General features: G+C 51.7%; 1 protein-coding gene across 10 annotated transcripts in view; it reads left to right on the forward strand.

Moving 5' to 3' along the window:
• Nucleotides 1–4,619: 4,619 nt before the first annotated feature.
• PPFIA1 (PTPRF interacting protein alpha 1) overlaps nt 4,620–26,631 on the forward strand; it is a 76,919-nt gene continuing 54,907 nt past the window's right edge. For 7 of the 10 annotated variants that reach the window (XM_024986953.2, XM_024986954.2, XM_024986956.2 and 4 more), the window contains exons 1-2: nt 4,620–4,840; nt 6,043–6,306. In XM_024986953.2, coding sequence (XP_024842721.1) covers nt 6,043–6,306 — 264 coding nt within the window. In that variant the 5' untranslated portion in view covers nt 4,620–4,840. Of the gene's footprint in view, nt 4,841–6,042; nt 6,307–14,251; nt 25,096–26,631 lie in introns of those variants that run through there. The other 3 variants (NM_001191377.3, XM_024986957.2, XM_059882745.1) reach the window with 3 other exon arrangements.

Here is a 26,631-nt window from a genome sequence, read left to right on the forward strand (position 1 = left end):
GTCTACAGATGGAGAGACTGAGGCTGAGCATGGCTATGGACCTCACCGAGGGTTAAGGTGGAGGTCAGTGCTGGCGCCCCAGCTGAGCCCTCGGAGAGTCTGAACTACCTGCCTGTACCGTTCTTCCTCCAATTGCTGGGTGTTTTTATTGGATCGGCTCTCTCGGAAGCACATAATGAAGTTGTCAAGAGAAGCACGTTGCAGGGAGTTTATGACTTGCTTTTAAAATATAATTACACAGATGCAAGAAACAGAAGCCTTCATGCTTGTGTGGGAGCCCCGAGATCCTCGAGGAGCTAGTGCCTCCCTGTGAGTGGCGCTGCTGGGGCGATGGAGACCAGGGTGGGAGAGGCCCACAGACCCTCCGTGGGCGCCAGACTTAGTGCCTTGGTGGCCCTGCACTGGTCTAGGGATTTTGTCCCCAGTTTTGGGGGCCTGGGGACTCTTTCTGATATAGCATCACAATAACTGGCTCTAGACTCAGTTTGGGGTTAGCCCCAGCTTGTACTGAATCATGAACTGCGGGCACTGGGCGGGTAATCTGGTACTTCCATGTCCCAGCATTCATCTCCGTGAAAGGAAGGAGGATACACTGGGGAGGATTCAGTGAGGTTCTATAAGTAAGGGGATCCCTGTAAATGCTCTGCACAGGGAATTTTCTCCTTCAGGCTCTTGGGGATGAATGTGCACTGACCAAGCTCCCGACAGGCTCAGCCGTGGACCAGAACTGCAGCTAACTGGTTGACTGTGAGAAACAGAGTTGCCATGGAAACGGCAACATGCAGGCCTGTGATCTTCCTGGCCTAGTGGCCACTGGGACCTCAGTTTCCTCACGTGTGTAGTGGGAAGGCTACAGGAGCAGCCATGTGGGAAATGACTTTCAGAGCTAAAGAGACAAACACAGTCTTCTTTTTCTTTCTCCTTGTTTGCCAGCCATCCCCCACCCCCCATTCCCACCCCATTGGCAGGGATACATGGGGAAGCCAAATAGGGTTGGCTCTAATGGTTAAAGTCATGGAGCTATTGAAGCCCAGGGCCCCCGCCTCCTCTGCAGGGGACAGGATTACTGGGACAGCACTGAGACCCACTGATAAAATGCTTAGTCCTTGGCGGTCCCTTCAAGAGACCATTCCCTCTCACAAGCATAGTGGCTAGATCAGCACTTAAGCCCCCAGTTCAATCAAGGTTCCAGTCCCAGCTCTTCTCAAATTAGCTGGGTGCTGCTGGGCAAATGCTTTTTGCATCTCTGAGCTTCAGCTCCTTCCTCTTGAACGGAGAGCCACAGCCTCCACCACCTGCCCTCACCTCAGACCTACGCTCCCCTACCCTTCCAACAGCATTGCCTACCACCATTCAGTGGGGCTTCCCTAGTAGTTCAGTTGGTAAAGCATCTGCCTGCAATGCAGGAGCCCCAGGTTCAATCCCTGGGTCGGGAAGATCCCCTAGAGAAGGAAATGGCAGCCCACTCCAGATTCTTGCTTGCACAGTTCCATGGAGAGAGGAGCCTGGTGGGCTACAGTCCATGGGGTCGCAAAGAGTCAGACACGACTGAGCAACTAACACACACAGACACACATACACACACACACACATGATTCATTAGGTTGCTTTGCATATTCTAATAGACTTGGGATGCACTCAGATCTCTGTGACTGAGGCCAGGCCACACACTCATCTCACAGGAACCCTCCTCCTGAGCCCCTTACATTTCTAGACAGGGGAGGTGGCCCAGGCCACGCTCAAAGCAGACATCTACATCATCTGGAGAGTCAAGCTGGCAGGCACATTTGTGAAAACACACCTCTGGCCACAGTAAAAAAAAAAAAAAGTCTCCACACCCGTACCCCCAATATTTTATTGACTTTTAATAGAAGAATTGGAGAGAAAACATTTTCCGTGTTCTTTGTTTTCCTGATTGAGCCTCTGAAATATTTTTCAGGTAGATACTTCTGGGAAAGAGTTTAGTTGAGTGATATAAATTACTACATTGAAATGTCATCTGAGCTTCCTGAAAGCAATTTTCCATGGTTTGTTCTTGCCTAGGTTTTATTAAAGTAACATTGGTGGGGGGTTTTCCACAAATGATAAAAAAGGATGTACATTCATGATAAAGTATCTGGATAGCACAAAGAAGAAAGTGAAAACTACCCACAGTTCCCCTCAAAGACAAGCACTGCCAACAGGCTGATGTTAACTCTTTCCAGGAGTATCTATGTACGGGCACATATAGAGAAACATAAAAGAACTGGATACAGCAAAAGTGTTTTCATATATGGACATATGTTTCCTTTTATAAACTCCAGATTAAAATTGAATTTTAGTTTTCCAAAATATTTCATCTCATGTAAAACTCATTTTACTAAAATTTTATCAGTTTGATTAATAATATTTAGAATTTTCCAGAGACAACAAATTTTACATAATACATACTTTATCTAAATACAAACTGTTTTTTTTTTTTTTAATACGGGCTCACACTGTATATTCTCATGTGTAACTTGTTATTTTTTTTAAAAGCTTTTTACCATTTACAAAATTAGGGCATAAATAACATATTAATGTACAGTTCTGGGGACTTCCCTGGTGGACCACTAAGACCAGATGCAGCCAAATAAATAAATAATAAAGTGAAAATAAAATATCTAGAAAATGTACAGTTGTACGAGATTTGATCAGCACATGTAGTCATGTAATTACCATTACAATCAAGACAAGGAATTTTGCCTGTCATTTGCTGGTCATTGGAGGTTGTTTACAATTTTCGTCTTACTGATTTGGCAATCTGAGGGAATGAAATGAATGAATGAAAGCAAGTGAAATCTGGGATTCTCATTTTCCTGCTGCTCTACCAAATGGGCTGGGCTTCTCCCTTCTCTGCTTGGAAAACTGCACGTCCTGAGACCCAGCCCAGATGTTCCCTCCGTGAAGCCCCTGTGATGCCAGATGGAGAGTTGGTTCCCCCTCTTCTGTGTTCCCAGGACACCCAGTCACGCACTCTACAGGACCGGCATTGTGATGGCCGGTTTCTCGCCCCCGCTCCAGGCTGTGAGCTGGGCGAAAGTTGAAGTCTTTGTCAGTCTCCTGTTCCCCACATCTAGGCCATGCCTGGTTCAAGTGCTCTGTAAATGTTCATGAAATGAGTGAACATTTCACCCTGTGGACAATTTCAGTATTGTGCTGATTTCTTAGGATGCAGGTACCTTCTGAGCATAGCTGCAATATGAATTAAGCTGATAACTTGGGGAGAGCTGGATCTTTACCTCTGTTCCAGACCCAGGATCAGGGGTGCAAATTCACATTTATATGGAGTCATTCAAATATTTATTGAATGAACAAATACATGGATGAAAGCTGTGGTCCTGGGCCTCTTAGCACCTGTTCTTGATAAGCTCACAACCGGGACTCAAGGAACCCACCTGGAAGACTTCACACTTCCCCTCTCCCGCGCCCTTCCCCCCATGCAGCCTTTTCTTAACTGGGTACCCTGGTGGCTTAGACTTAGCCAAACAGTGGTCAGCATCACTTGGCAACAATGCCCAGACACTTCAGCTTGTGATCCAGGAGACAGACCTTGAGTGGCGAGCACCTGCTTTAATTTTTTTAAAGTACACTTATTAATATCTGTATCTGCAAGGTCTAGCACAGGACTTGGTGCATAGAAGGCATTTTTAAACGTTTGAGCAAGGATGACATATGGATATGAAAAGGATAACAATGTTTGAGAAAGATAAAAATGCCCGTCATTCGCTGAGTACTTCCCGAGTCAGGGTCCTGACTAGGTGGCTCCCTACAAATTCCGTTTCTTAGAACAGCCCTGGGATGGGTCTGTATCATTCATTCCCCCATCTTGCAGGTGGGCTCCCCCGTTGCTCAGGCCCACACTGCGGGGAGAAGCGTCTGCTGGAAGTTGAAGCTGCAGCGTCTGGCTCCAAAGTTTGCCTTCTCGGCGTAGCGCCCAGGAGCGTCCACATCACACTGCCACCTCTGTCTCCCCGGGTGCTGCAGGTGAAGCTCGGTCTTGCGTTGAGACCGCGTCCTTCCGAGTCGTGTTTAAGGATGGGTTCCTGGGAGGCTCCGGAGGCCTGTCCGCAGGCTGCGAGCAGGTGACGCGCAGCGGGGCGCGCTCTACCGTCAGGTGTGTATGCAGCGGTGACCTTCGGGAACTGTCCGGCTCAGAACCTGACGCCAGTGGACGCTCGATGTCGACCTTTGGTGAAACCCCGCGACTGTCAGCGGAGATCTGGAGACAGCCCCAGGCGGAAGATGCTGCCCGGGACGCTGCACAGACCCGGGACCCGGGAGCCCAGAGTCTCGGCTCCGCAGCGGCGCACCCACCTGGGCGGGGCTCGGGCGGGGCTAGACATCGGCCCACCTACCTGGGCGGGGTTTGAGGGCGGGGCTCGGAGTGGGGCTTGGGGCAGGGTCTGGGGGCGGGGATTTGGGCGTGGCTCCGGTCGGACCCAGCCAATCTGAGCCCGAGAGGCCAGCCCGCCCCACTGAGGAGGCGATGGCACTTGCGCACTCGGCGCCCCCGCGCGCCTCTCCAGGGCTGGGGGACGGGGCGGGGCGTGCCGGCGGCGCTCGGCGCTGACGCTGCGACGACGCGCCCGACGTCGGGCACGTTGACGCCGGCGACGCGCCGCCGGCCCGCTCCTCCTGCGCTCCGCCAGTGTCCGGCCGCGGGCCGGCCTCAGTGACTGGGGGCGGCGGGCCCGGGGACGCGGGGCCGCGGGGCGCGGGGCGGGCGGCGGGCGGCGGGCTGCCTTCGTCGGGCCCGGAGCTCGCCTGGAGCGAGCAGCCGCCCGCGGAGCGTCCTCGCCCGCTCCCGCCGGCGAGCAAGGTAAGGCAGCGGGGCACCGAGGCAGGGTCGGGGCGGAGCGGGGCCCCGGGCGGCGCACGGCTGCTTAGTGTCAGCGCCCCCGGGAGCGGGGGGCGCGGCCCGGGGGGACCCCCGGCGGACGGACTCGCGGGGCCGAGCGGCCCCCCCGCCAACACCTCCCTGACCCCAGCGCCAGGTGACCCAGCGCTGGGCGCGGGGACGAGGACTCGGGGCCGCAGGAAGCCGCGGGCCAGGCCGGCCTCCGTGGAGTCCGGTCCCCTGCGCCCTGGGGTCCCCGCTGCTGTCGCACCGGGGCGCGGGTGCGAGCCGGCTAGAAGCGTCGTTCTCGTCGGGTGCGCGGTGCGCGGCCCTGGGCACCTCCGTCCCGGGGGTCCGCCGAGCCCGGAGCACCGCCCCTCGCCCCGTCATTACATTTGAGACAGAGGAGCCTCTCGTAGTCTCACCCGTCACTTTTCGACCCTTCCTATCCATCCATCTCCACCCGCTGTATTTCCATTGTGGAGTATTTTTTGGGGGGGAGTAGGGTGGGGGGGGGAGAGGCTGTGAACTTACATAAGTGAGGTTGACTGACCAACCACCGCAGTCTTTGCAAATGCACGTCTCACAGTCCTTAACGAGCCTAGTTCCCGTTTAGCGCTCACCAAATCCAGCCCAAGAATTCGGGGAGCTAGTCAGTCCTTCCCCGGAGCTGACTGTACACATTCCTGTAAGATGCCTGATGGGTTTTGTACTTGTCAGTTTTACTGACTGTATGCTCCTTCTGTGCTTTTTCCTGAAACACGATTGGGTGGCACGTGTTTTGACTTTCTCTCTCCCTCGCCCCCCCCCCCCCAACCGGGAAATAAGAAAGGAGGGAAAAAAAAGGGTTACAGAAGCACACTTGTTTTTCAACAATCAGAAAGTACGGCTTTGCAAACAAAATGCCACAGGGTTTGTCCTTTGTGTGAGGGGTAGTCTGTGTGGTCTTTACCCCTTCACTGATTATGGTCAGTAGTCATGTTCTCCTGTTGGGTGTGCCTTGCACTTCGGATAGGCCTGTGTGTATTTTCCCTGACTACTTCTCTCTACAGAGCCTAACAGTCAGATCTGGAAATAGCAAGGCCTCTCATTTATCAGCTCCAGATAGCTAGAAAGTTGCAGCTTTGTAGAAGCCTTTATTTAGAAGTGCCTGATGACGGTGGTCCGGGTCTCTTTTTTTCAAGATGATGTGCGAGGTGATGCCGACCATCAGTGAAGCAGAAGGCCCCCCGGGAGGAAGTGGGAGCCAAGGGTCCAGCTCCCCTTCGCAGCCAGATGCGGATTCACATTTTGAACAGTTGATGGTCTCTATGCTGGAAGAGAGGGACCGTCTTCTCGACACGCTGAGAGAGACCCAAGAAACGCTGGCATTAACCCAGGGGAAACTGCACGAGGTTGGTCACGAAAGAGATTCCTTGCAGAGGCAGCTCAATACTGCGCTTCCACAGGTATGGCCGACCTTCCCCTGCAGGTTTTTGTCTAAACGCTTTTTTGAGGGGATGCTGCTATTTTAGATGTGTATTTTGCCATCATCACTTGCGCAATGGTGGTTCTGTTAGTTGTAAGTCACATACAGATAAAGTTCCTGAGGGATTGAACTTCTTAGCTAGAGCAAACTGGTGCGCTGTCAAGTCCTGTGAAGACACCTTATCGGTCCTGTTCATCTCTTGCGGGGGGGGGGGGGGGCAGCAGAAGGAGCCGCCTAGATTTGCAGGAGAGCTGCAGAGTTTTGGAAAAAAGGGCCACCAAGTAACCAGTTTCTGTGGTGCCTTCAGCTTTGTTGCCGTAAGCCTTTCCCCTCCTAATCGTGTGACTCCGTGGGTTGCATCACGTATTTCCAGTTTCCTAATGCAGCATCCTGGACAAAAGGAATGGCTCTCCCAGGAAGAGAATGTTTACAGTCTGCCTTTCCCAGCAGCCCCGTGCTTTGTAAGTCAGGTTGTCTCAGGGGATAGAAGACTGAAGATGGGCTCCTTCAGCACTTTCTCTTTAGCAGCTGAAGGTTATAAAGCTCACGGTCACAACAAGGTTTTCATCTAAGGGCGTTGCGTTTGCAGCCGTGTGTCCAGGCCTTTTCTTGTGGCTCTGAGGATCTAATGATGAGTGCAGGGAGGTGTCAGCTGAAGACTGCGCTGGGCGGCGCAGAGTGTAGTGGGAGACGCCAAGGTTCCTTGGGTGTTTATGGCTGCGGAGGTGCTGTTTGCCGTACTCAGAATAGGCGCCTTTATGGTGCTGTCAGATAGACCTGAATAAGCGTGCATGCATTCTCTCATGACGGGTCTGCAGTGGTAAATTAGTAAATGAATAATTACTAGCCTTAATGCATTTCTTGGCTTTCGTCAAGTCTCCTGAAAGATTGATAAGCCAAACGTTTGGATTTCCTCTTTAGCAACAGGAATTTGACGTCAGTGCTGTAACGTTCCTTCTCAGTCAGATGTGAGAATCATGGAAGTTTTTTCCCGTTTGAGTCTTGTAAATTACCAGGCTTGTTTGGGTCCAATTTTGTCGCCAGTACCACTGTCTCCAGGAGATGGTGAAGGACTGTGTGCTGCAGCCCACGGGGTCACAAAGAGCTGGACACGACTTAGACTGAACAGCCACCGCCACCACCGCAGCTTCGAAGGGTTGCCCAAGTTGTGCTTTACTGGGATTTCATCGTAGTATTTGTAAATCTTTTCAGTACTTGGGCATTTTTCTTTTGTTCTTTCATAATCGTATTTGTCTTATTGTAATTTGAGGTGCAGCCGCGGACATGTAGTTTTTTGGAAGGATAAGCACAGGGACGAAGCAGGGAAGGGCCGGGAGTCTTGTCGAGTGCAGTCTCGTGCGGTCTCGTGCGGTGGAGGTTGTCACCAGCAGTGGGACAGCGCTCAGTGCTTTGTTTCCAGCTGCTGCTCCGTGGTGTAGCCTGGAAATGCCTTGTTGAGTGAAGAATGCGATGATGTCACCGCTCACCTACTGAGCGCCTGAGTGCAGCGTTTTAGAAACATGGGAACCAGCAAGTCAGCCTTCTTGGATCCTTCCCTTTCTTGGCATCTGTGGTCTGTTTGGTGGCTAATTGTGTGATCAGGTAGGCGTATGAATAATCCTGCCAGATATGTAGGAAGTAACAATGTACTTAAAAAAACTTTACCGTAACAGAACACAGGTCAGAAAAATTCACACGTCATAAATGTACATTGCAGTGAAGTTTTCACCCTGTGAACACACTCTTATAATTACTGCCCAGACCAAGAAAAGAACATTCTCAGGCTTCCCAGGAGCCCCTCCCACCCGCTCCCAGCATCTCTCCCAGAGCTAACTGTAGTCTTTTCATCATTGATTAATTTGACATGTTCTTGACTTGGTGCAAATGAAAGTAATATGTGTATTTTATTTCTTGATTCTTTCGTTCAGCATTATTTTTGCGAGCTCTGTCCATGTAGGTTGGTTGGTTCTCGCCTGCTATGTAACCCAGTGAATGAATGTACACAGGGCTTCCCAGATGGCTCGGTGGTAGAGAACCCACCTGCCAATCCAGGAGTCGCAGGTTTGACCCCTAGGTCGGGAAAGTTTCCTGGAGTAGGGAATGGCAACCCACTCCAGTATTCTTGCCTGGAAAATTCCATGGACAGAGGAGCCTGGTGGGCTGTGTAGTCCATGGGGTTGCGGAGAGCTGGACGTGACTGAGCGACTGAGCACACTTGAATGTACCGTCGTTTATTCTTTCTGTTGTTCATGGGGATCTGAGTTGTTTCTAGGTTTTACAAATGCTGCCCTGAATGTTCTTCTTGCTTTCTGGTGCGGATGTGCATGCATCTCTGTGGGGTGTGTTCAAAGGCGTAGCACTGCCAGGGGATGGAGTGTGTTAGACCCTCGGTGGTGACCATGACGGTCGTCCTGCCCCCGCCCCGAGTGTGAGCCTCCGGGGCTTGTGCCCCTTGCTGTCCTGGGTTCTGGTTGTGGCTGGCTGGGGGTGCTGAGCAGCGGCAGCTCCGTGGGGTGGGGTCTTGCTAGTCCCTGTCCGTCCCCGCCCCACCCACCCCCAAGCAGAGCCACTGCTTCTCTCTGGGCGTTTGGTGCCATTGGAAAACCTTTTTTGATGAAGTAATTGTCTTTTGCCCATTTTTCAGTTGGACTGTCTGTCTTGTTTCTTATTGAATTTAGGAGTTCTTTTTATATCCTCTGAGTACACGTATGTATGGCAGGTTTTTTTTTTTTTTTTTTACTTTCTTGAGTGTGTCTGCCTTTACTCTCTCTGAGTGGTGTCCTTTAAAAAATACAATGTCTTACTTTAACGTATCCCAGGTGACCAGTCTTTTCAGTAATCTTTAATGCACTTGTGGCCATTGAGAGATATTAACAAGAAGCCACATGAAGAGACTATCTTGTAAAAGCTTTATTGTTTATCTTTTACAGCTGGATCTGTAATCCATCTGAAGTTGGTTTTGTTTATGGTGTGAGACAGGGGCCTTGCTTCCTTTTTCCTCTTTTGAGGAATGGGTATCCAGGTGTAATTTTTTTTTAACTATCCTTTCCCCAGTGTCATCTCTGCTGTAAACCAAGTGACTGTAAACGTGTGGGTCTGTCTGGACTCCCCTGTGCTTCACTGATCTTGTTGTCTTTTTCGCACAAATGCCACACTGCCTAAATGACCTTTGATTGAGTTGGTATCAGATCTGGTAATTTATATCCTACAGCTGAGTCCTTAATCAGTATTACCTTGGCTAATCTTGACCCTTTGCATTTTCAGAAAAGTTTTAGAACCCACTTGGCCGTCTTTCCCCAGAAAATGCTGGGATTTTAATTAAGGTTGAATTTAATTTGTTGACCAGTGAGGGGAGAAGTGACATCTTTTTAATATTGTTCTTGTAATCCGTGAACACAATGTGTATAGCTCTCCAGTTTTTAGATCTTCTTTTATAGTTTGCTGTGTGTCTTGTACATGTTTGATTAGATATGATATTTTCAATGCCATTATAAATCACTAATATGTAGAGATAGAATTGATTTTTCTATATTCACTTGCTGAATCCATTTATTTCAAATAATTCTTGTATTTTTTTATGTATACACGATTATGTCTGCAAATAAGTGCTTTGTTTTCCCTCTTTCCAACTGTGATAACCCTTTTCTTTTTCTTGCCTTATTGTACTGACTAGGATTTCCAGCAGAGTGGTGAACAGAAGTAGTGAGAATAAGTATCCTTGTCTCTTTCCCATTATCAGAGGAAAAGCTTTCAGTATTTCACCATCACGTGTGATATTAGCTTTTTTGTAGATATTTTTATCAAAATATGTAAATTCTCCTGTTAATTTGATAAGAGTTTTTTCTTAGTCATGAACTAAAATTGTTACATTAAATTTTCTTAAGTTTATTTTCTGCAGATTTTGAAACAGGTGATTTTTCTTTTATGTGGTGATTTAACTTTTAAAAATTTTTGTGATTCTAAAACAATCCCAACCTGATCTCGATGTATTCTCCTTTTGTTGGGCTTTATTTGTTAGTGTTTTATTTAGGATTATTTCATCTGTACTCAGAGTCTGTAATTTTTCTTTCTTGTACTTCTTTTCCTTGTTGGTTTTAGTATCTAGGTTATGCTAGTCCTTATAAAACAAGGTGGAGAGTGTTCCTTGTTTACCTCCAGAGTTCTGTGAGATTGCTGTTTTCTTTCCTAGATTTTTGGAAGAATTGATTGGCAAAGCCAGTTGGTTTCATTGTCAGGAGGCTTTTAATTTCAGATTTAATTTTTTTCATGCAAATCAAATTTTCTGACTTTGTATGTCTTCTTGGGTCTATTTAGGTAAAGCATTTCCCCCCTGCTAGGAATTTATTGAGGCCAGCAGACTCCCCAGTTAGTAAGTGTCCTGTGGTTCAGAATATCTTTCTTATCTGTAAGATGTGTTGTCTCCGCTTTTAAAAATCCCCGATGCTGGTGATTTGCGCTTTGTCTCTTTTTCTTAATCAGTCTAATTTATCAGTTCTTTGGAAGAGCCAGCTTTTGGCTCTGTTTTTTAAAAACTTCATATTTGTTTTCTGTTTCCGTATTTTCTGCTCCTTTTTCTTTCATCTGCCTTGTGTTTCGTTTGCTATTCTTTTTTTCTGGTTTCTTGAGATAGAGGGTTAACTGATTTTTAGCCTTCCTTCTTTTCCAGTATTTGTGTTTAAGGCTTTAAGTTACTCTCTAAACACAGTTCACTGCATCCCACAAATTTGAATAAGCCAAATTTCCATTATCTTTTATGTAAAAGTGTTTTCTAATTTTCGTTGTGTGTTTTAAAGTTATTATTCATGAAGTTCTTAAAGAAGTATGTCATTCAACTTCCCAGTGTTTGGGGAAGTTTTTCTAGTGACCCTTTTTTTATTTCTAACCTAATTCCATGAAGAGCCCCGTCTTAGTCTTTTTGGGCTACTGTTTTAAATACCATGGACTACCTGGTGAACAACAGAAAGTTGTTTCTTGTAGTCCTGGAGGCTGGTGAGTCCCAAGATCAAGGTGCCAGCAGGTGCCACGTCTGCTGAAGCCGGTTTCCTGCTTCCTAGACTGCCCGCTTCTCCCTGCCCTCAGCACGGCAGCTCATTCCCTCCTGCCCTGATCCCCTCCCAGAGTCCCTGCCTCCTAGGATCATCACTGCATTCGGGGTGAAGTTTGAGGGCACATAAACTGTCAGCCCATTGCAATCCCTAAGTGTTATTTCAGTAATAATCCCTGTATGATTTCAGTCCTTTGAAATAATTCAAGCTTCCCTGGTGGCCCCATATATATTCACTTTGTTATGTGTTCCTTGGGGCTTTGAAAATAACGTGTATCAGTGGGAATGCAGTGGCTCCTGTTGTGTCAATTAATCAGGTTTGTTAATCATGTAATTCAGATTCTGGTAGCCACGTTGAATCAAGCAGAAATAGGTGAAATTAACTGTAATATATTTTATTTAACACACCCAAAATGTTACCATTTCAGTGTGTAATCAGCATGATAAAACCTAATGAAATATTTTACGTTCTTCTTTTCACGCTGAGCCTTCGAAATCCAGTGTATGTGTCATGCTCGCAGCACATCTCACTGTAGAGCCAGCCGCATTCCAGGCACTTCATGGCTGCAGGTGACTACATTCCAGGAGCCCAGTTCCACGAGATGTGTTCTTTGACGTCTCCCACTGCGGTTGTGAACTTGGCTGTTTCTCCTTTTCTCTTGCTGTCAGTCCGTGTTTTGATATTCTGAGGTTGTGTTATTGGGCACATTCACGTTTGGAATCCTCGTCTTCGTCCTGGGCTGGACTTGTGTCCATCTGAGACACTCCGCTTCCTCGCTGGCGGGGCTTCTCTTTAGACGATGTCTGGCGGTGGTGCTGCCGCGTCGGTTCTCGGTCCTGTTTGCCTGGGCATCTTTTGCTTCCACCTGTCTGTGGTCTTGCGTCTTGACGTGTGCCCCTGTGAATAGTGTATAGTCTCCCTTTAATCGGTTTGACACTTCTCGCCTTTGAGTGAGAGTATCGCTGTGTGTATAGTTTGGGTATTTCCGTCTGGAGACACCTTGTCACCGTTTTCCGTCTGCGCCGCCTCCTCTCTGCCCCCCTCTTGCTGCCTCTCAGGAGCAGGCAGTGCTGTCCTGACTCCGCACTCCCCTGTCAGGTTGGCGGGTGTGCATTCGCAGACACAGCGTGTGTTTCACATTCAAGTCTAACTTAGTGCTTTTCCTGCCTCCCTGACACGACTGTTTCCTCTTTGTCACTGTTATTCTTTACAATTTTAGATACATTTTTGGCATTATCATCGTTTTGTAGCGTAATATTTACCCTCACAGTTACCTCATAGTTGGTCTTCACTTGCTTTTTGTATTTCTGTCAGGGACTACTTTTCTTTTTCCCAAAGAACTGCCTTCATATTTTTTTAGTTCATGTCTTTGGGTGATGAGTTGTCTCATTTCCATTTGCCCTAAAAGTCTTTATTTTGCTTTCACTTTCGAAGAGTGTTTTTGTTGGGTATAGAATTCCCGGTTGGTGGTTATTTGTTTTGCAGCATTTTACAGATGCCAGTCCATTATCTTCTGACTTCCTTGTTCATGGGAAGTCAGCTCTCAGTGTTGTTGTGCTATTAAAAGCCACACCTTTTTCCCTCTGAGTGCTTTGACATTTTCTTCTTGCCTTAGGCACCTGCAGAGCTGCTGAAACCAATGTGTGGTTTTCATTTTTGAGTCAATGGTCTGATTCTTGAACCAACTCTTGCCACTGTCCCTGTCAGTCAGTTCAGTCGCTTGGTGTCCGACTCGCTGCAACCCCGTGGACGGCAGCACGCCAGGCCTCCCTGTCCTTCACCACCTCCCGGAGCTTGCTCAGACTCATGTCCATAGAGTCGGTGATGCCATCCAGACATCTCATCCTCTGTCGTCCCCTTCTCCTCCTGCCTTCAATCTTCCCCAGCATCAGGGTCTTTTCCAGTGAGTCAGCTCGTCCCATCAGGGGGCCAAAGTATTGGAGCTTCAGCATCACTCCTTCCAATGAATATTCAGGACTGATTTCCTTTAGGATGGACTAGTTGGATCTCCTTGCAGTCCAGGACACTCTCAAGAGTCTTCTCCAACACCACAGTTCAAAAGCATCAATTCTTCAGTACTCAGCTTTCTTTATAGTCCAGCTCTCACATCCATACATGGCTACTGGAAAAACCATAGCTTTGACTAGATGGACCTGTGTCAGCAAAGTGATGTCTCTGCTTTTGAATGCGCTGCCTAGGTTTGTCACGGCTTTCCTTCCAAGGAGCAAGCATCTTTTAATTTCACCATCTGTAGTAATTTTGGAGCCCAAGAAAATAAAGTCTGTCACTGTTTCCATTGTTTCCCCATTTATTTGCCATGAAGTGATGGGACCAGATGCCATCATTTTCATTTTTTGAATGTTGAGTTTTATGCCAGCTTTTTCACTCTCCTCTTTTGCTTTCATTAAGAGGCTCTTTAGTTTCAGTCCCTGTAGGCACTTCTTATTCCCCTTTCTGTCTTATTCACCTTTCTCTCCACCGTGAGGGGCCCCATTTATAGTTTTTAAAAGCATAGATTAACAACGGGCTCCTTCGATATATTCAATACTTTTTTCCCTTTTTTTTTTTTAACAGATCCATCCTTCAGTTCACTGATCCTCTCTTCAGCTACTTCCAATTTGATGTTAAGCCCAGAGATTGAGTTCTTAAATTCAGTCACTGGTATTTTAAAGTTCTAGAGTTGGTTTTGATTCTCAGAAATTTTTCCTTTTGTGAGGTATGTTTCTGAACGGTGAAGTTTGCATCTGATGCCTCTAGCACAGCTCTGATAGGCCGATACACCTCTGACCCTTCTGGATCTGGTTCAGTTCTTTCTCTCTTGGTCCTGTTTGTTGTTACACCCTTTTTTGCGTTTTTGGTTGCATGTTGGACATTATGTTTGGAAAACCCTAGAGGTTCTGAGTGATGCTGCCTTCTCCAGTTTCCTCTGACGCAGACCTCCAGTGGGGACAGAGCTCTCTGTTCACTCAAGGCCTGAGGGACTTGAGGCTGGGGGGTCCTTGTAAGCTCAGTCTCAGCAGCCTTCACCCACCTTCCCCCCGACCCCCGGGAGGAGCCCTCCAGCGTCCCCGTCTGGAGGCTGGACTGCCTCCCAGGCCCCCTCCTCGGCAGGTCCTGAAGCCCACAGTCTCCTGAGCACTGCGAGAGCACTCCAGAGCACTGATGCTCAGCGCTCAGCCAGTTTGGGCAGAGTGTTGGGCACGTGTTCTGTGCCTCCCTTTTTCTTGGGGAGCTTGGTCTCTGACGTCCAGCCTGACTTGTCAGGCCTGCATTCGAATTTCTGTCTTCCCAGCCCAGGGAGCCTCCCAGAGCCGTGTCAGCCAGTCCCCCTGCTGGACTTGTCCCCTGCCTTTTCTCCCAGGGTTGGCTTTGCTCAGATGCCCTAAGGGAAGGCATGGCCGTCTCAGTCTCTCTGCTTCCCTTTGGTTTGGAATCTTAGGTTGTGGCTGCCTGGGGACCTCTTTTAAACTGTATTTAGCTTTTCTAGCTCTTGGTAGGCTTACCTAAAGCAGCTTGTGTCTGTGACTGGAAGTGGGGACGCCCTGTGTGTCTCCTCTTGTCTGAAGCCACATGTGAGTGTGAGTTATAGTTGCTCAGTCATGCCTGACTTTGCTACCCCATGGACTGCAGCCTGCCAGGCTCCTCCGTCCATGGAATTCTCCAGGCAAGATTACTGGAGTGGGTTGCCATTTCCTTCTCCAGGGGATCCTCCTGACCCAGGGATCCTGCATTGCAGGAGAGTCTTTACCATCTGAGCTACCAAAGGAAGCCACATGTAACAGTCACAGTAATTCTGTTGATCATCTGTATTTGATACAGGAGGAAACAAGAGCCAGGGGTCCTTGCTTGGTACCCAGGGTGGTGTTTCTACTCAGAGTCCCCATTTCCCGGCCGTTTCAGTGCCGCTTGAACTTGGGAAGAAGGTGGAGCCCACGGCCACTCGAGCTGGGGACAGAGGAGTGGTCCCCGCCTTCCTCCGCCCCTGCCAGCCCAGGGCAGCCTTGCGATGACGCGGCTGGCGGTGGAGGAGGAGTCTGAGGAGGGAGGGGTTCCGGGACTCTGTGACGTGGTCACACGCGGGTTTTCTTTTTCAGTTTGAAAAAAATAATGGCTCTTAGTATTCCCTCCAATTTCACTTGAAGGTTGAACATGAAGATTGTATTCTTAAAGTTGAGTGCAGTGAATTTACAGTCTTTTTGAAAGCAACAGTTGAGGTTTTAAAAAGACGTCTCAGAGAACTCCAGTAGATAAAGTCAAAAAAAGAGGTGTTCAGGGTGTACTGCGGGCGGGACCCCAGACTGTACTCTGTCTCTCCCAGAGTCTGTGACTGCTGAGGTGGGTGGATCCACACCCCAGGCACTGGGGACCGAGGTCCTCCATTGACAGCAGAGGCTGGGCTGAGCCAGGAGTGGGCAGACTGTGCCCGGTGAGTGGAGAGCCTCAGGAGGGGGGGGGTGGCGCCTCGGCGGTGCACGGAGGGGCAGCACCTGGCGGGGTCTGGGGGGTGCTGGCTGCCGTGGCTCGAGGCAGGGCACCCCTGAGCCTCTGCCATGCAGCCCCCATGGGGCAGAGTTGTCTGGCAGCCCAGGGTCAAAGTGAAGAGGGCGCGTTCGCAGCAGGTTGAACGCACCCCTGTCCCCACTGTGGGTTCATTTTCAGTGCCTGGAGCGAGGTGGGTGAAGTGAGTGAGCCAGTGAGGGAGGACAGAGCTCAGGGTCAGAGTGGGGGCAGCCAGCGCGGTGAGTCCTCCTCAGCCGGGTGGGCTCTGGGCACTCAGGTTCGGGGTGCCCTTTCAGTGGCCTCACTGGAGGCGTGTTTGGGGGGTGGAGGGGCGGAAGCCCACTTAGAAGACGTGCTCATTCCTGGTGGTGGTTTCTGAAGCTGTTTATACTGTTGGGTTCGACTGCGACCCAGTACCCTTGCAGGGTCCTGTGTGACGGTGGGCCTGAGCTGTGAGCACGGCCCTCCTCCTCCCGCAGCCCACACGCCCCACAGCCTTTGGCGGCCCCTCCCCTCTCTGCACCCCGGATGCTGGCCTGAGCCCCCCACCCCCCATTCCCACGGTCCGGTCTGGGAGACGTGCGCTCTCCCAGGTCCTGGCCTGGCGCACACAGCCCGCCTCCTGTGGGTGGGTTGCAGGGCTGTGATTTCCTGACTCTTGGAGCCGCCTCTGGGGTCCGCTGGTGACATCTGGACCCTGTCTTCACACACAGGTTGACCCAAGGAGGGTTCGAGCCCGGTGGGCCCTCTGTCCCCACCCCCGTCCCGCCCCAGCCGCGCTGGGTAAGAGGTCACCCCTCATATGACATGTTTTGCCTTTGTGAATATGTTAGTTCTCTCAGAGGCCATTCTTCTGACCCTGTCCCCTGCTTGCTAACTCTTAGCTCCTGCTAAGAAACCTGGCAACTAACTCTTCCAAAGAACCAGCTCTACCCTGGGTATAAAACTCCTCAAAAACGCTCATATTCTGACAGCAGTTTTATTTCCGCTAAGGAAACGGTTGGTAAAGTAGAAATAACGTGCAGCTCGAGCTCCACAGAGTTAGTGGCTCCCGCTGGCCTCCCAGCCTACCTCCCTGCCCGCTTCTGGCCTCGCTTCGGGACGGTGTGGGTTCAGGTGGTCCCACTCGTGGTGGAAGGTGGGCTTGCTGGGCTGCGGCGGTGATTTCAGGCCCGTCTCTGACTCTCTGCACTGCTGCTGCTCCTCGGGGGCCGCCAGGGCCCTGAGGCCACTTGGTGTTCCTGCCACCTCACTTCTTACACTGGGAGTTGCAGAGTGATTTCTCGGCACTCAGTGCTCCGTCTAGTCACTGGCCCGCCTCTTAGGGAGCGCCCTCGTTTAGTCGCTCTCTCGCCTCTTAGGGAGCGCCCGCGCTGCCCCTTCTCTCTCGCCCCATGGGCGCTGGCATTGCTGCTTGTCCGGTGCGTTCGTCTGCTGTCTTCGCATTTCCGGAGACGGGTTCCTTGACCCCCTTGGATTGGCTCCTGCGGCTTTGGGCCAAGGCCCCCTTAGTCTCGGAACGTCTTGTTTCTGGCACAAAACCCGTCCCAGGCCCTCACTGTGTTTTTCCTGCCTCAGGTCTAGGCTCATCCCTCTGAGAAGCCCCGGCTCCTTTCCGTGGGGCGGGATTTGGGAATCAGCACCTGGGGCCCGGGCGTGCTCATTGTCACAGGGGTGAGCATCCCTCAGGTCCTTCTGGGGAACAGAGCCAGGCAGAAATGCTCATTTTCTAAGAGCCCTGGATTTCACATTGTTATTTCCTTAATAAATTAAAATGGAGCCTTTCCACTCGTTTCATATTTATTCTTATTTTTTATTTATTTATTATTATTTATATTTATTCTTATTCTTATATTTATTCTTATTTTACACAACAACAACAACACTCTCGAAGGGAGACGGTGAAGGCTCGCTGCGTGCTGTTGCTGATTAGATGTGGACAACATGCTCCACTTTGTAGGTTTTCCCTGTGGCCGAAAGTGAGCTCTTGGCTGAGGTTGGCAGCCTGGATTGTGGGTCCTTGGCAAGGAAGGTCCACCCAGGGAGTTCTTATTCTTGGCTAGCCGGATCTCATTCTTATTCTGTGGGGAGGTTTTATTTTGCTCTGAAAATGAACTTGGGAACTTGCAGCCTCCCTTGAATTTCCAAGGTTTTCTGCTTTGCACGTGGGCCAGTTCTCCGCCTGCCCGTGTAATCTGAAGCCTTTACCAACAGTGGCAGGAACATAGACGTCAGGCGGTGGCATGCTGAAGCTGTCCAGTCGTCTTTATAGAAGTTTGAGTTCTGCTCGGGACTGATCGATACTCAGAGCCATTAATCTTTCTTAAACCGGAAGGTGCTGTTAGAAGCCGAGCCTCCCGCTCTCCTCCCCACCTGTAGAGTGGTTCATGGGAAACATGAATGCCAGGTAAGGTCAGGTCCTCTGTTCCCTAAAGTGGAAACCGATGTGGCCAGGGGTGCTTTTCCAGTAGTCTTGAGTATTCATCTGAATAGTCTGATGTGGTATTCGCTTTCACGCACATCACAGCATAAAATAGGGCTTCATTTATGACTGCGTGTGGAATCCAGTTGGGGCAGAGGGTTGAAGAAGGTCCGTGTAGAGTTTTATTTTGCCGTTTGGTGGCTCAGCTCCTTTTCTTCCCCTGTCGGCCAGCTGGCCTTTCGCCCCTCCCCGCGCTGTCTGCAGGCGTTTCACCCAGAAGCAGCATGCCTCTGTCCTCAAGCCGACGACGGGGGCACCAGGTCTCTCATACTTGGGCCTGGGCCTGTGTTCAGGTAGGTCAACACACGCGCGCGTGCACACACCACACACACCCCCCACACAGGTCAGAGTCAGGGCGGGTGCACTTCCGAGGAAAGCAGCCTGTTCAGGCAGGGTTGGTGGGACTTAGCGGTCAGCTTCGTCGGTCACCTCGCGGAGCTGAGCCTTCAGCATTCTCATCAGAGGGACAGTAGCTGTTCCTTTTCATTTAGCGGTTCTTAATGCCTGCTGTGGGTCAGGCGTTGTCTCAGCGCTGTGTGGATGCATGTTGAGGGAGATCAGGTGAGAAATAGTCAGCAGTTATGGCCTCTGACCCTTTAAGAATTGAAGTGCAGTTGATTTATAATGTTCTGTTAATTTCAGGTGTTTAGCAAAATGGTTGGGTTATACGTGTATATGTATATATTCTTTTTCAGATTCTTCTCCCACGTAGGTTATTAAAAAATACCGAATAGCGTTCCCTGTGCTCTACAGTAGGTCCCTGTTATCTGTTTCACATGTACTAGTGTGCGTATCGGAGAAGGCAATGGCACCCCACTCCAGTACTCTCGCCTGGAAAACCCCATGGGCGAAGGAGCCTGGTGGGCTGCAGTCCATGGGGTCGCACAGAGTCGGACACGACTGAGCAACCTCACTTTCACTTTTCACCTTCCTGCATCGGAGAAGGCAATGGCAGCCCACTCCAGTGTTCTTGCCTGGAGACTCCCAGGGACGGGGAACCTGGTGGGCTGCCATCTGTGGGGTCGCACAGAGCCGGACACAACTGAGCGACTCAGCAGCAGCAGTGTGTGTATGTTAGTCACAGACTCCTCTTCTGCCCTCCCCCACCCTCCCCTTGTGTCCATGAGATTGTTTCTTTGTCTGTGGGTCTGTCTCTGTTTTGTACACAAGTTCACTTGTATTTTTTTTGTTTTTGGCTGTGCTAAGCAGGGCATGGGGTCTTAGTTTCCTGGACCACAGATGGAGCTCGTGCCCTCTGCAGTGGAGGCGTGGAGTCTGACCCAGTGGCCCACCAGGGAATGCCCGAATCTTTTTTTTTTTTTTTACTTAATTCCACCTATAAGTGATATACAGTAGCCTCTAAGCCTCTCTATATGAATTATTTCAGCGAAGTCTCGTGGTGATACTACAGAGCATGCTTGGAACAGTACCGTTCAGTACCGTTTTTTCAGTACCATTCTATTAAAAGTACCATTAATAGAAAGCAAGGTGCTGTTATGTACTCCATTATAGATGAAGAGACTGATGCGCCAGGAGCTGGCAGACCATGCCGGTGGTCAGTGCTGGGCCCCAGGCATTCTGACTCCAGGGCTCCTCCCACAGGAGGAGATGGGGGTGGGCAGGGTGCCCTGAGGGCCTGCGGGGCTGGTCCGGGGAGGGCCAGGGTTTGCTTCTTCCCTGGAGGGTCTCTGTGTGCCTGCGGGCTCAGCCCCGGCCCCTCTACGCATGCCCTGCCTGTGGACAACTGGGCACCACCTGGAATTGGAGCCCTCCAGTGGTCTCTGTGGAGACCACTGCCCTGCTGCTCTGCCCCAGTGCTCAGCGCAGTGCCTGGCAGGGTCCCGTGGCGCAGATGTGGCGATTTCCTGACGCTGGCAGTTGGTTTCTCTGCCCCGAATCTTTGAGGTCAGCTCTTCTTAGATGTCTCTTCTAATTCTGTCTGACTCTTCCTGCGGCTCTTTCCCTTGATGAATCAGACGTTTAGGGTCTAGACGTTTCTCTTTAGAGAGTTTCTCCTCTGTCCCTCATCACTTTCTGCAGACACGCTTTCCTGCAGCGCGTGCCCGAAGCCCCGGAGCTCGTGTGTCGTTCAGCCGGCTCTCGGCGCCTGGTGAGGTTCCTGCTTGCTCCCGTGCGAGCCCGGCCGGCCGCTGCAGCAGTGAGTGAGGTGGGCGCTGTGGCTCTGGAGCAGCGCGCATGTCGGGGCGGGTGACCCCGTCCTCTGTCTCACCTGTGACGTGACTGTAGCCGCGGCACTCCGCACCTTCTGCTCTGCTTCCGTCCCCAGCTCACCACCTGGAACCTCTGGGCGCGTCTCTGTAGAGTAAAGGAGAACTCACCCCTGAGTGCAAAGCTTTCTGGACAGCAGCCCATCTCTGGAGGATCTTCGAGGGGCCTCCTGCACCACGGCCGCTGCCCTCGGGGGGTCGGGGGTGCGTAGGGAAGCCCTGGGCCTGGGCGGTTTCCGTGTCCCTCTCGCCCCATGACTGTCTGAATTCTCCGGTTCCTGCACCGCCTTTTGCTCTGGCAGAGGGCAGGGTCGACGGCTGGCCGCGGCCGGGCCAAAGCAGCGAGGGGTGATGCTGGGCACGGACGTCCCTCTCCCGGGGCCAGGCCCTTCAGCCGCCTGGGGGCGTCCCGGTGCGCTTGGGTGGGGTGTGGTTGCCACTGTGGGTGTCGATGGAGGCTTTGTGAGAAGGTCCAGAAATCCAGTGACGCGAGGGAGCCTGCGAGGATTGTCTGAACCGCGTTTGTCTTTGCCTGTGTGGAAGGAGCTGCTTTTGCGTCCGTGTGGCTCGGAGGTTGTGCCTCACGGGGAGCTGGGGCAGGGCTGGGCCCTCCCTGTGGGCTGTGCGGCTGCCCTGAGCCTCCACAGAGCCTCCCCAGAGCCGGGCACCCGGGGCGGGCAGTGCTGCCTGGCCTCCAGCAGGCTGCTGCAGAGGAGTGCCAGGAAGTGTGGCCACGACGGGGGGTCAGCTGTGACCGGCAGGGGAGAGAGGGAAGCAAGCAGAGTGCAGGCCGGGGAGGGGTGTGCGGTGTGTGCAGCAGCCGCCCGTGCCCCAGCGTGTCCTCGAGGGGACATGTCAGGGAGGTAGCGGCATGTTTAACATGCCCTCACACTTCTTGCTGAGAAATGTGGGTGAACTCCATGGTGAGTGAAATGAGCCTGCTCCGTCTGGGGGCTCAGTGACAGACTGCCTGCATGATCCACCCAGGAAGTAAGTCGCTGTGTGGACCCTGCGGCCTTCCCAGCGTCCTGGGGAAGCGAGGAGGGCCGGGCCTGGAGGCCGCGGGCCCCGTGGTGCTGCGCGAGGCTCTGGGGAGGCTGCTTATCTGGAGACCGCACCCACACTGCCCGCGTCGCCACCCCGAGCTGCAGATGGCTGCCCGCCTCTGAACGTTGCTTGCGGCTTCCTGGTCAGAGTCTGGGCTCCAGGCCCGTGTTGGGTGAGTCTGAGGCTGTTCTGCGCTGACCCCAGGTGCGGGAGAGGCCGGGACAGCAGGCGGCTGATGCTTCTGGCTCCTTCTGTGGGTCACATGCTGTTCCTCAAGGGCAGAGCACCTCCCAGCCGGAGGATTGGGGCTCCGAGGCTGGGTGGCCAAAATAGATGGCAGGCAGCAACTACCTGACCACAAGTACCGACAGTGGAAGAAAACAGTTGCTTCAGCAGCAGATGGCGAGGCCTCTTCCTGGCGGGAGGTCTCGGGGACAGAGGCCGTGTCCAGCTCCTCTCTGCCCTGACCTCCTGCCAGAGAGGCGAGTACAGTGGGTAGAGACTGGAATCAGGGCTTGGGGTTTTCCTCCTCCAGCCCTTCTGTTTCCATCGCGCTCTCTCGTTTTTGTTTCCTGTTCCTGATGACCTTTACTCCCTTTGCAGGAGACAGTTTCGCAATCTCGAAGTGCTGCCTTTTTGGTGTGTGTAGCAGGGTGCCTGCTGATTACCTGAGCGGTCGAAAGGCCCATGCGGGGGAAAAAGTGGTGGGTGGTTAGAACAAAGGGTTTAAGTTGGAAAGAATGTACATTCCAAGGTTGTTTTCTTGTGCAAACCGTAGAAATTCTTGGTCCCCAAAAAGTTTCACAATGAATTGAGGGATTGCTTGAAAGCGCATTCCTGCTGATGGGCTGTGCGCGCTGTGTGCAAACCCCCTGGATGTCCAGTCTCGCCTGCTTGCTTCACCAAGCTGTTATCACTATTAGTGAGCATTAAAAGGGCCAGGCACTGCCAGAAAGTGAGACATTTTCTGGTGTACCTGTTCAGTAAGCGACTTTGGGCTGGTGATACCTCATCTTGCTGCTCAAACATTTTCATTTCCCTCAACAAAGAAGTGAAATTCCTTGGTGTCGACTTGGAATGCATGTTTTCCTGTGCTTTGAAACCCTACCGGTGTTGCTTCAGTTAACTTCATCTTACAGTTATCTCCCTGGAAGTTGTATGGTAATAAAGACATACTGACACAGGTAATCTGCATTTATGGTCCCTTTAAATACCGTCAGTAATTTAGAGGGAGCTCGTGTTCCCATCTTTGTGTATTTCCCGCGTCCAGTGGCAGGTGTTAGGTTCGCTCTCTTCACGTTAGGGAAGCTTCTGTGGAAAGAATTGAGGGAAAGGAAGCCGTTGCTGCCCCCAGGCAGTGGGATAATTATTTTCATTAGAACAGAAGTGTTCCTCTTGTGTCTGGTGAACACACGAGCATCCTGGCCTCCCGCCCCCTGTCCGTAGTCAGGGGCAGGTGGTCCACCTCTGCGGCCAGCATGCCCCCTCAAAGGGGACTGCCGCGGCTGTGTCTTCAGCCCTGTGTTCGGGGCGCACTGAGGCCCTGGGCTTGGCCAGTCTCTGGACGCGGCCCGTGTGCAGAGCTGTGCCGGCCGCCTCCCCGCCACCCGCCTCCGCGTTCCGCCCTCTGTCCCCTCTAGGACCACGCGGCACAGTCTGGGTTTCTCTTTGCTAACACTACTGCTCTTTTCTTCCATTTTCTGGCTTCCCGGCGTGGGCCCTGGGTGCTGAGCCTCACACGGCGCCTCCTGCCCTTCCTTGCCAGCCCGCCCAGCTCCCGGGTGAGCCCGAGCCTCGGCTGTGCGCAGGCAGTGCCCCTCCCTGGCAGCAGAGGCCAAGGCTCAGCCCCTTGTTGGCGCTCCCGGCCCGCGTCCCGGCTTCCCTCCGCTCACACACTGCTTCCCTCCATAAACACCTGTCCTTCTGGCTGAGCCAGTCTGCTCAGCCTGCTCGCCTGCCTGCACACCATGGCCCACACACGCACGCCCCTTCTCCCAGATGCCTTCCTGCTCCCTTGTGCAAAACCCCATCTTTGTCTCACGGCCGAGGCCAGCCCTGGGTGGTCTCCTCACACCTCTGATTTCTGCTGGGCCTCAGGCTGCCCCGTCTCGAGGAGATGATGGAGTCTGCTGCCTGGGGCTGGCTTTACTTTTTATTCTTTTTATCTTTTCTCCAGTTTTTAAAATGCCTTTAACTTTAAGAAAAAAGCAGATGAAGCAGTAGGATTGGATGTATATCAAGGCCATGCTTGAGGAAGCAGGAGAAGTCACGAGATCTCCTGGGGGTGTGTGGCTGCCCTTCCGCTTTCCTTGTGGGGATGGTGGTGACGTTCCTGGTAGGCTGTGACAGTCTCTTCCTCTTCACTAGCTGTTGAGTGATTCTTTTCTTTTCCACCCAGTCTTTCCTTCTCTCCACCCCCTACTTCTGTTTCACGTCCCCAGCTTAATACCATACTGACCTCAGCCAAGGTGTTTCACTTCTAAGACTGTTTTGTCATCTAGAAAATAGAGATACTCCATTTCCCAGCGTTACAGGCGGCTTTAGTGAGAAGTAGAATGGATCATCCACTGTGATAACTGCATGGAGTTGGCGGCACTCACCACGTGTTTGACGTCTGTCTGCAGACCCCTCACTGTGTCCGCCCCCCCCCCCCCCCGCACTCCCCAGCACAGGTGGGGGCATCTCGGTCTGCAGGTGGGCTTGGTTCTGGTGCTTACTGGGTTATCTTCTGCAGATAACATAACGTCTGTATTCAGTTCTCAGTTCCAAGCCACTAATTAACCCAGTGACCTTTGCACTTCACTAACCTGCCTGGGCTTGTGTGTTCTGATTTTAAAAGGAGGTCACAATGAGTGCCTTACTGGGTGGCTGAGAATAAAATGTGATAAAATATATGAAAATGCTTTGAAAACCATAAAGCGTTAATCGAAAATAAAGTTATTGCAGTTAATATTTAACCTTAAGTGTACTTAGTATAGTGCCTTAGAAACTGTTGTCGTTGTTTAGTAAATTATTTGACTGAACTAACAGGGCAACTCATTCTTCAGGCTGTGTTTCTATCTACTAAGCTTAATAGAGCCAGGCAGGAAACTGTCCATCTATGGTTATGTTGTTACATGATTGTAACTTCAGTTAGGGTTGTGTCCCTGGGCCTTTGATTCATGCTGAGGTATCCTCTTGTTAAATTAAAGGGTAAAACTTGTAACAGGGGACTCCTGTCAGAGGGTTTGCAGGACAGGGATACACAGACCCACAGGAGATGAGACAGGTTACAGAGTAGCGATCCTTGCTGTCGGAGGTGCTGAGTTCCTGCCTCCATGTAGAGCTGCGGCCTGTACACCTGCATGGCACCAGGCTCTTCGCAGGGGCTGAGTTTTCAACAGTGCGGGGAATCTGTCTTCCCCAAAGTAGACGAGGGTCCCTGCAATGAAGTGTTGCAAGAGGCCTGGGAGAGCCTCGAGCAGGAGGTGAGTGGTCCAGCCTGGCCTGAGGCCCCGGTTCAGGCTACAGGAGAGTGTGCGGCTGTGACACGGGGTGGGGGTCAGGGGAGGCCTGCTGACCAAGGCCTGGCGGGTGTGGCTCCTGGGAAAGGGGTGGCCAGAGGCAGAGCCGGTCGTCTGCCAGCCTCTCAGGGAGACTCGCGATGGGCGGGCAGGGTCTCGACAGGCCGAGAGGCGGCCCCGCGGGCAGCGAGACGCCGTGTGGACAATAAAGCCTTTATCTGTGTCATTTCCACCAATCAGCTCCGTGGTTTTCCAGGAGCCAGTGTCATTCTTGTTAAGAAAACTGCATGACAGAGAATCAAAAGCCTTTTTCAAGTTCACTTGTACTTATTACTTCCAGCCTTGGCTATATGGCCTTAAACACTGGAGCATTTGTGTTTCTTTGGCTTGTCAGCAGAATTTCAGGAAATGCTATAAATGTAGCCATGCATCTTCTGAAGCTGCTCATTCTTAAACTTGTATTTTACTGACCGAGTGTACTAGAGCCCCAGGAAGAACTCCCTAATAAAGCCCTTTCGGTATGGTTTTATCCCATGTCCTTTGATTCACTGGAGATCCCTGCCTGCTGTCTGGTGTGTCCGGGCCATGGCCCACTCAGCCGTCCTTGATCTCCCGCGTGCTGAGGCTTGGGCGTTCAGTCGTGGTCTTCGTGTCTGTTCCGTGCTGGCCAGAGTCTCGTTGCCACTCTAGAGCACAGCAGGTGCGGTGTTCGCTGGGCCTGTTGCATGTCAGAGAGCTGGTCTTCAGTAGCACCTGCTGGGAACGTGGTAGAATTTCTCTTCCTGCCGACATTGCAGTCTCACAGGGCAGCAGAGCAGGTCCTGTCTTAGAAGCCTTTCTGTGCAGTTGTTTGCCGATACCTGTGAGGGCCCTGGAAGGCAGGGTCTGAAGGCTCCTGCATGTCTCGGATATTCTCATTTAATAATGTCATAAAGTCATTTCCCAGAGTGCTTTGTTGTTGTTCAGTCACTGAGTTGTGTCTGGCTCTGCGACCTCATGGACTGCAGCACGCCAGGCTTCCCTGTCTCCTGGAGTTTGCTGCAACTCCTGTCCATTGAGTTGGTGCGGCCATCCCATCCTCTGTTGCTCCCTTCTCCTGCTTTAACCCATGTAAAAGAATTGATTGTGGCTTTTTTTTGGGGGGGGTGCAAAATTGAGGCTCTATGGCAGCTAATGACAAGCCTGAAATATTCTAAAATTGTGACTAAATCAGAAAAACCTGGAGCACACCACAAAGCTTTGTGAGGACTTGCTAAGCTGTGACCTCCTGGGCAGTCCGGGGGTGGTGCCGGGGAGGGCGGTGACGGCGCCTTACCGCCGGGCGGGGCTGCTCCTCCAAGCCCGGTCCTTCCCTCGAGGTGGCGTCGGCTTCCTCTCCAGGTTCAGGGTGCTCGGACGCTGTCCTCCCCACCCCCTCCGCACACTTGTCCGCCCGTGTTTCGCGGTGGTGCCATTGCCAGGAGGCTGTGGCAGGCCCACCACTGGCTCTGGAGCGCGGCC

The sequence above is a fragment of the Bos taurus genome, chromosome 29 (assembly GCF_002263795.3).
Source record: "Bos taurus isolate L1 Dominette 01449 registration number 42190680 breed Hereford chromosome 29, ARS-UCD2.0, whole genome shotgun sequence".
Classification (NCBI taxonomy): Eukaryota; Metazoa; Chordata; class Mammalia; order Artiodactyla; family Bovidae; genus Bos; species Bos taurus.